General features: G+C 46.8%; 1 protein-coding gene across 1 annotated transcript; it reads left to right on the plus strand.

The window, feature by feature from the left end:
• Positions 1-2,742: 2,742 nt before the first annotated feature.
• On the plus strand, positions 2,743-7,807 carry POP4 (POP4 homolog, ribonuclease P/MRP subunit). The gene is made up of 7 exons (XM_006016596.3): positions 2,743-2,878; positions 3,095-3,147; positions 4,574-4,797; positions 5,693-5,770; positions 6,007-6,068; positions 6,513-6,614; positions 7,415-7,807. Exons 1-7 carry the CDS (start codon positions 2,872-2,874, stop codon positions 7,549-7,551), a joined length of 663 nt encoding a protein of 220 aa, XP_006016658.1. The 5' UTR covers positions 2,743-2,871; the 3' UTR covers positions 7,552-7,807.
• The last annotated feature ends 576 nt before the right edge of the window (positions 7,808-8,383 follow it).

Below are 8,383 nucleotides of genomic sequence, written 5' to 3' on the forward strand. Positions count from 1 at the left end.
TTGCGAACCCAGCATTTATTCCTGCCTGTGGCAGGGGGTCAGGCTGGATGATCTGTTCAGGTCCCTCCTGGCCCTAGCTACTATGAAACTATGAAAACACTGAAATCCAAAAGAACTATGAGAGCTTACAGCACTGCTGTTCCCCAAAACCTGCAAAGCTGTAACTGAGAGGTGCATGTTTTGAGCTGAAGAGTAGGCCTGTGCGAGTTGGCAGTGATCCGATCTGGCTTCGGATCCGGCCACTTCAGATGGCAGCGATCTGATCCGGAGCTTCGGAGCCGCCTCGGAGATCCGGCCATAGGGTATAACGGGGAATCAACAAAACATCTATAACTTTGTTGTTTCTTGTCCGACTTGGATGAAACTTGCAGGGATGGTAGCCTCTGCTGAGAGCATGAAACCTGCCAAGTTTCAAGAATATCAGTGCAGGGGTTTGGGGGAACTGTACCCCAAATTCTTGAAAGCCAAACTCCTGTCACAGCTGTGTGTTACACCACAGTGGGGTGAAACTGCAGGGCTGGTAGCTCTTACTGAGGCCACAAAGCCTGCCAAGTTTCTAGGAGATAGGTGCAGGGGTTTGGCAGGAACTGCCCCTCAAGCTGCAGACAAGCAAAACTCGTGCCATGGGTGACACTGCATGTGTTAAGGCATAGCGGGGTGACATCTGCAGGGATGGTGGCCCCTGCTGTGACGCCTGCCAGCTGTGGAGGAGATCGGTGCAGGGGGGTCTGGGGCCCTGCACCCCTAACTGCTGACAGGAGACAAAAACTGTGCCAAGACTGTGTGTGTCTTGGGGCAGTTGATGGTCTGTATTGAGACTTTCCTTTCCTTAGCCTGGTTTTGTAGGTGCTAATTGAGGCTCGTTAAGTCTTTATGTAGTAGCTAGGTCCTGTGTATTGAGCTGGTCCCTGAGTGAATCATGATTGATTGATTGGTAACTGGGAACACAGCAGCTTAGCAGCCAGACCTGCAGCAATGTCTCCCCCCTCCCCACCCCAATACAGTCACAGTCAGTCCCACAAGCACCCATGGCACCCGTTTTGCTTGTCCACAGCTTGAGGGGCAGTTCCCCCCAACGTCCAATGTTCTTGAAACTTGTCAGGCTTTGTGGCCTCACTAAGACCTACCACCCCTGCAGTTTTGACCTCCCTGTGTTGTAATACATAGAAGTGACAGGAGTTTTGCTTTCAACAATTTGGGGTACAGTTGTCCCAAGCCCCCACACTGATCTTCTTGAACCTGCCAGGCTTTGTGGCCTCAATAAGAACTATAGTGTAACGCCTAGATGTGACATGAGTTTTGCTTTCAAGAATTTGGGGTACAGTTCCCCCCAAAGCCCTGCACTGATCTTCTTGAAACTTGGTAGGCTTCATCCTCTCTACAGAGTCTAGCACCCCTGAAGATTTCATCCAAACCAGACTAAAAACAATAAAGTTATCAATATTTTATTGTTTCCCCATTACACCCTATGGCCAGATCTCCGAGGCGGCACCAAAGCGCTTTGGGAAGCCGAACGAGGCCAGCGCTTTGACCCGGACATGCTGCTTCGGACCCCGAAGCATCCGAAGCTTCTCCGGATCTGAAGCTTTGTCTGAAGCCTCGCACGGCCCTACTGAAAAGAGCAGACAGGGGAAGCAGAAAGCAGCTCAAGTTGCTCATCTTGCTGCCCCCACCCTGAAGAGTTCCTGGAGCTGAAGGTGGGGCAGTGGCGCCCCCAGCTTGGCACAGAAGATGGGGACGAAAGGGAGAGGAGCAGAGATGAGGCAGGAGCCAGCGCAGCTGCCCTGAGAGACACGGGGGCAGAACACAGGGCAAATGGGCCAGCGATAAGTAGGGGCTTGAGGACGGGCAGAAAGCTGGTGCTGCAAGGCCCCAAATCCTTTTAAGCAATCTGCCACACAACACATACCTACACAGAGGTTGTGACTGGAGGTATTTACATCTATCAGCCTCTTCAAATGTCACAAACGTTGGGTCCCTCTAAGACAGTGGTCCGCAACCTGTGGTCCATGCACCCTTGGGCCCGCAGACCATGTCTAAGGGGTCAGTGTAAGATGACTATGCTCAGTCAGAAGCATGTGAGTACCCAAACAGGGACACACCTCCATGCCAGACTTTTTAAGGGTCCATGAATGAAAAAATGTTGAAAACCACAGCTCTAGGGCACCGATCACCAGCCTTTTAGGCTCCAGGCTCCCCTGGACAGGGGCCCCCTCGGACAACGCCAGCTCTTGGTTTTCACTTGTGTTTTGGCCACACAAGACGAGCTGCTCGCCCGCAGGGAAGAATGGCCACAGCCCACAGGGCCGGAGTGCTCTCAACGCCGTGGATTCCCGCGGGACATGTGGGGGTCTATGGGTGACCTCCGCCTGCAGCCTGGACAGCTCCCAGGGGCCCCACTCTGGCCTCATGGGTCTGAGCTCTCCAAGGGCTAGTGAGGCTCCTGGGAGGTTCTGCTGCATGGAGGGGTGTGTGTGTGTGTGGGGGGGGGTAGTGCTGCTTCAAATGGCTTTGGGCAGGGGCTGGACGCACGCCAGCGCAGCCCCCGGCTGGGACCAGGATCAGCACGGGAGCTCCGCCACGCCTGCGCATGCGCCCAACAGTGACCCAACACCGCCCGGATTCCGACGCCAATATTCCCTGCCCCCACCGCTGAGCTCATGCGCCTCTCCTTCCCTGGGGATGGTACTGCACATGCGTCAGTTACCCCTCCGTCTTTTTTTTTTTTCCCCTCCCCTTTTGCGCACGCACATGGAGGTGATCTCCTAACGGGCAACTGCGCCTGCGCCTCTCTCCCCCCCTCCATTAGTCACCGCGTCGCTACGCTTTGACTTCATCAGAGCGAGCCGGAAGTGCTGGGGTGCCGCCGGGATGGAGAGTGAGCGCGCGGGGGCTTGGGGCCCTTCTCACGGAATTGCCTGGGAGGAGCCGCTCCCCTCGGAGCCGGGCGGGGCCCCGCCACGTGCCTGGCACCGGGCGGGGGGAGGGGAAAAGGAAAAGGGACAAGGGGGGAGGGGAGGGGGAGGTAGAGGTAAGGGGCTGCGGTAAGCAGTGCTCGTGAAAACCAATTGCCTTGTGCCCTCGTGTGTTACAGAGATGATCTACAGCAAACTGCCTGTGCTGGCCACCCAGCACCTGGGCATCCAGGTACGTCCCGCCCTCAGCGCCGCTGTCGTTCCGTCGTGTCGCTGCCGACGGCGATTGTGTAACGTGACATCGTAGTGTCCGCCCGGGCCGTGCGTTGGCTGACAGGCGGGTCTCCGTCTCCCCGGGGGCTCGTTCGTTTGGCCCCTGTTCGAATTCAGCGGTCGTCGGAGCGCCATGGCCGCACCAAGGAACTTCCACCACTTTGGGGCGGGCAAGGCCGCAGCCGTCCTCGCAGAGCTCTGAGTCAACGGTCCAAAAAGGAGAACCCCGATGAGCTCGCTTGACGGCGGTCGATTTAAACAAGATCCTGACAACGTTTAAAGCAGCTTTCCAAGGCTTTCTGTACCACTGCTGCCTACCAGTTGAAGTCTTTCCTCTCCTAGGCTCTTCTTTTGTGCAGTGGGTTTTGTGCAGGTAGATGCCTGCGCCTACCGCAGCCTCGGCAAGGGGCAGGGAGTCCAGCATAGAAGTCACTGCAGTAACGAGGCCCTGTTGGTTGCCTTGAGATGCAGTTACATTGGCGTAGGATCACAGGGACTGGGGGAAGGAAGGCCGCAATATTTATGCGTTATGCTGCCGGCTTTTTTTTGAGGTGTGCATGATAGTGATGCCTGAAATATTTGAAAAGTGCTTGCACTGAAAACAGAGCCAAAATTGCAGTGTGTTGCCCTTTATTTTGTGTTATAGGAAACATGGAAAAGGATTAAACTGTCTTGTATTAGTGCTGTGCACTTGCATATTAAATTTGAAACAGCTGTATGTGGTTTGTTGAGGGTATGGTTTGTGTTGGGGAAAAGACTTAAACCTGTGGCACTTCATGGGGTGGGGGAGGAATCTCAAGTCACTTTTCTTGTACAAACAGTTTTTAACATCTATGTTTCTTCCTTCATGATAAAGAATATCAGCATGAAAATCAGGATGTTAAGAATTCTGTCTTAGCCACTGGGTACCTCACACTTTTCTATAAACTTTGAACTCTTGGCTATTGAGAGTCTAAAGTTAGAAACCTATGAAGTTACCTGTAAGCAGTGACTTATTTGAACTGAAAAGTTATCACAAATAACTTGAAGCAAACTAGTATGCAAACTATTTTTAACCATTTTTGCATAGCTAACTTACTGCGAATAGACTTCCTTGACGCACAAGGCAGCTACAGTTGGCATTAATTTGGCATGCTTTTGGCCTCTTCAGATGAAAAATGTATAGCCGTGTAAACGAAATTGTAATCTCAGTTCTAGAGTCAATCCCTTCATCTACTTTGAGATGCATATTTGTATAATTGGAATACAAATGAGTTTACCCTTTTAAAATATTTCCATTTGTTCTATGATTCATCTGCAGGTCTCTAAGTACTATAATGGTGTAGGCTTCTGATGAAACCTCCAGTCAATTGTATGGTTTTCTTGACTAGTAATTTGTTTTTTAGCGTCAAGGATCAAAGCAGGCTGAAGCTTTTGTAAAAGCCTTTCTGAAGCGTAGTATGCCAAAAATGAAAGATGAAGCTATCCAGGATAAATTAACTCGAAAAGCTGTAGTTCTTCGGCATTATCTGAGAAGAAAGAAGAAGGAGAAAAGAAAGAAAACAAAGGGGTTTTCTGCCAAGCAGAGAAGAGAAATGCAGCTCTTTGAAATTAAACCCGAACAACAGAAGTAAGATCTCAAAGGTTTTCTTTACTGAATTATCAATAAAAATGTGCAGGTAACAGCATGTCTGATGCTAAGCATTTTGCTTATAAAGTTATTAATCTATTTAGCAAAGTTAGTTGTTCCGTGCTGTTCGTGCTCAAATGACTGCACAGAGACTAGTAACTACAGTTGATAGTTAATTATGACCAGATAAACTGTCACACTTTACATCACATACTTTATTAAAATACATTTTCTTTGTAACCCAGTTGTAGTTGATACGAAATTAAGTTGATGGGAAAAACAAGTATGTGCTTCTAAGTATGGCAAACATAGTAACTTCCTCAGTTAGGCCTGTTAGCAGTGTCCCTAGTAAATACAGAGGCAGCACATTAGTGCTGGTCTTCTTAGAGTAAGTATTCTTGCAATTTTGAATGACTTACGACGGTGGTTTCCAACATTTCCTGTCCTATGGGCCAGATGAATGATGCAGGGTTGGTCTGTAGGCTAGATCCGATGCATGGCCCTTGCTCTGTGTGCACCAGATTGGGCCTGCCACCCGGGCCCTGCACACACTGGATTGAGGCCACTGTCCCACACAGGGGGCCCATATGATCTGGCCTGTGGGGCTTGTAAATTTGGAGGCAGGGGAAAAATGGCAGTGTAAATTGTCACAGCTTTCCTTCCCCCATGAGTTGGATGGCATGACTCTGCAGGCTGGATCTGGCCCACGGAGCTGCAGTTTAAGTACCGCTGACTTACAACATAGTAATGTCATGGGAACAAATAAGAAACGTAACAAATACAAGTCTTAACTTTATTCGCAAGTATGGATCACGTTAGTAGTCCACGCTGTTGTTTTTTTAACTAATGAAAAACAGTTCTTGTATAATCTCTCATTTTGTTGGTTATGCTATAGGTATGAGTTGTTTCTTCCGTTACACGAGCTCTGGAAACAATACATACGGGACCTGTGCAACGGACTCAGACCAGAGGCGTAAGTTGAGTTTGTTTATGAACATGGAAGGGATGGATTTGAAAGAACCTTCAAAGACCACAGGGGAATTGCCCTAAATAGTAATTTGACTACACAGAATATTTTTACACAAACATGTTTTCCCGCATTCCTGTAAGCATAAACACTTACTGAATAACATCACAACTGTCCTTTTTTATGAATACAGAGTGATTTAAACATTTTTATTGTTGGGTTGTTTTGTTTTTTTTTTTCAGGCAACCACAGATGATTCAGACCAAACTGCTAAAAGCTGATCTTCATGGAGCTATTGTTACAGGTATCAATGCTTTTTGTCTCTCTCAAGGATTCTATTAAAGCTTTAAAGGAACTTTCAGTTTTTAACTCTATATTTCTTTTCATTAACTTCTGTCAAATCTAAATTAGTTTGTTTAATATCCCTTGAAATTAAGTGTTTGTTTTTAACTTTTTTTTCAACTATCAGCTATTTTAGGGTTAAGTAGTAAGGTAATATGTTGACCAGTTCTCTTCCCGCTCACCCATGATATTTCCTTTCCTAGCTCTTATGGGAACATTTACTCAGCTACGAGTATCCACCGATTACTGTGTGAAGCCAAATTTGAAATAAAATCACATGTTCATTCTGAAATATTATAAACTTCCTTTTAAAGTTGTGATACTGCTATAGTTTTGTAATCAAATCACTTTCATTTAAAAATTCTTCCACTAATACATGGCTATATGGTTGTTTGTTTTTGTTTAGTGACAAAATCAAAATGTCCCTCTTATGTTGGGGTTACGGGAATCATTCTACAGGAAATGAAACACATTTTCAAAATTGTCACTAAAGAGGACAAATTAAAGGGTATGTAGCATGATCTTTTGTCTGTACTATTCACATTTTAGGTACATGTGATGTTTGTATATCAAAATGGCAAAGAAAAGTAGGAGAACTTGCTGTCATGTACTTTTATTTTCTCAGTATTTTGGGTTCTTGTATTAGTACCTGAGTGTAGCTGGCAGAAATGACCAGATATACAAGACCTTGCGGACAGTAAAGTTGGAAAGGTCAGTTCGTGGAAAGTGGCAAAAGAACTCCCCGAAAGTAGTTTGTTTGTGTTGCTTTGAGTTTGTCACTTTCAGTGCTCTTTGCAAAGTGTATGTAGCATGTTCCTGACCATTGGTGTAATTGAAAGAAGGCCTGGTAATACTGAGTGTTCACCTTCTTCCCCTGCTCCTATATCAAGGTGCCAAAACCTTGAAAGAGGGTGTGAGAACAAAGTCTGATAGTGCAGCAGCAGAATTCTACTGTAGAGGGGACTTAGACTAGAGATGCCTATACAAATGCAGCGAGGCTGTTCCGTCGCGTTGTAATTACAGTGGAGCATTGTAATTGCCTCACTCCAGCAGACTCCAGGGTCACGCGCATCAGTGTCCCCGTGCTGAAGAATGGCAGCAGGGGTGCTTTAACTATAGGTTGTTCAAGCTTCCGTTAAAGTGCCCCGCTGTCATTTTTCAGTGCAGGGATGCTGATACATGTGATGCTCCAGGCACTTTTAATAAGAACAGCTTTCAGAGCTGTTCCAATTAAAGCCCCCCCCCGAGTGTATGTATAAATGCCCTAGTATATTTGTTTCTAACCTTTTTTTTTTTCTTTTCTTTCAGTTATTCCCAAGTTTAATAATGTATTTAGCATAGAGATTGATGGCTTTATTTCCTACATCTATGGAAGTAAGTTTCAGTTTAGAGCAAGCGAACGATCTGCGAAAAAGTTCAAAGTAAAAGGAACTATTGACTTGTGATTGTGTAAAGGAAATTCAGAAGCGGTTGAAGAAATTACGGTTTCTTTTTAAGTGATGGAAAGTGATTGGGCCTTCACATGTGAACTGAAAATTAAGCTAAAACTCAAACTGTATGCAACTCTTTTCTGAAGCATTTCTTCATATTGAGGAATGGATTAAATATACAACTGATATGAATGATTATTTGTTGTGTTCACTGAGGATTTGGGGAAATGACCTCATTGCTTTGGTCTTTTTATAATAAATTAATCTTGGTGATCCAAATGTAGCACTTCATTTTTGATAAAATAACCCCCCCCGCCCCCCCGCCGGTAACATGCCGGGGGATCGGATCCGTGCATCGGATCTAGCCTACAGACCAACTCTGCATCATTCATCTGGCCCATAGGGCAGGAAATGTTGGAAACCCCCAGTTCCCTTCTCTCAGTAAATGAATGATTATTTATTGTGTTGAATTTTATGGTTGGCTTCCAGAAAAACTGGACTGATTTATGACAACTGCAGTGTTCAGTTAAGAAAACTGGAAGGTGTAGGATCACTGTAGCTAGCATCACTGGACTCTCCGTTCCATCCACTGTATTCTTCATCCCTACCTGCAGTCATTTGTCTGAAGAACAGATATGTAGCCCTAGCAGCAGAGAGGGAGGAGCATGTTCCATTGGTGGAGGAAGACAGTCCAGGCCTTACCAAGGTGGGAAGGATCAAGACGGCCACCACCAAGAAGAAGTGACATGTGGTAGTGGTTGGAAACTCCCTTCTGCCAGGGACGGAGGGAGCCATCTGCCAACCTGACCTGTAGTCTTGGGAGGTCTGCTGCTTGCCCAGAGCCCAG

This window comes from Alligator sinensis, unplaced genomic scaffold, assembly GCF_000455745.1.
Source record: "Alligator sinensis unplaced genomic scaffold, ASM45574v1 scaffold170_1, whole genome shotgun sequence".
Taxonomy (NCBI): Eukaryota; Metazoa; Chordata; order Crocodylia; family Alligatoridae; genus Alligator; species Alligator sinensis.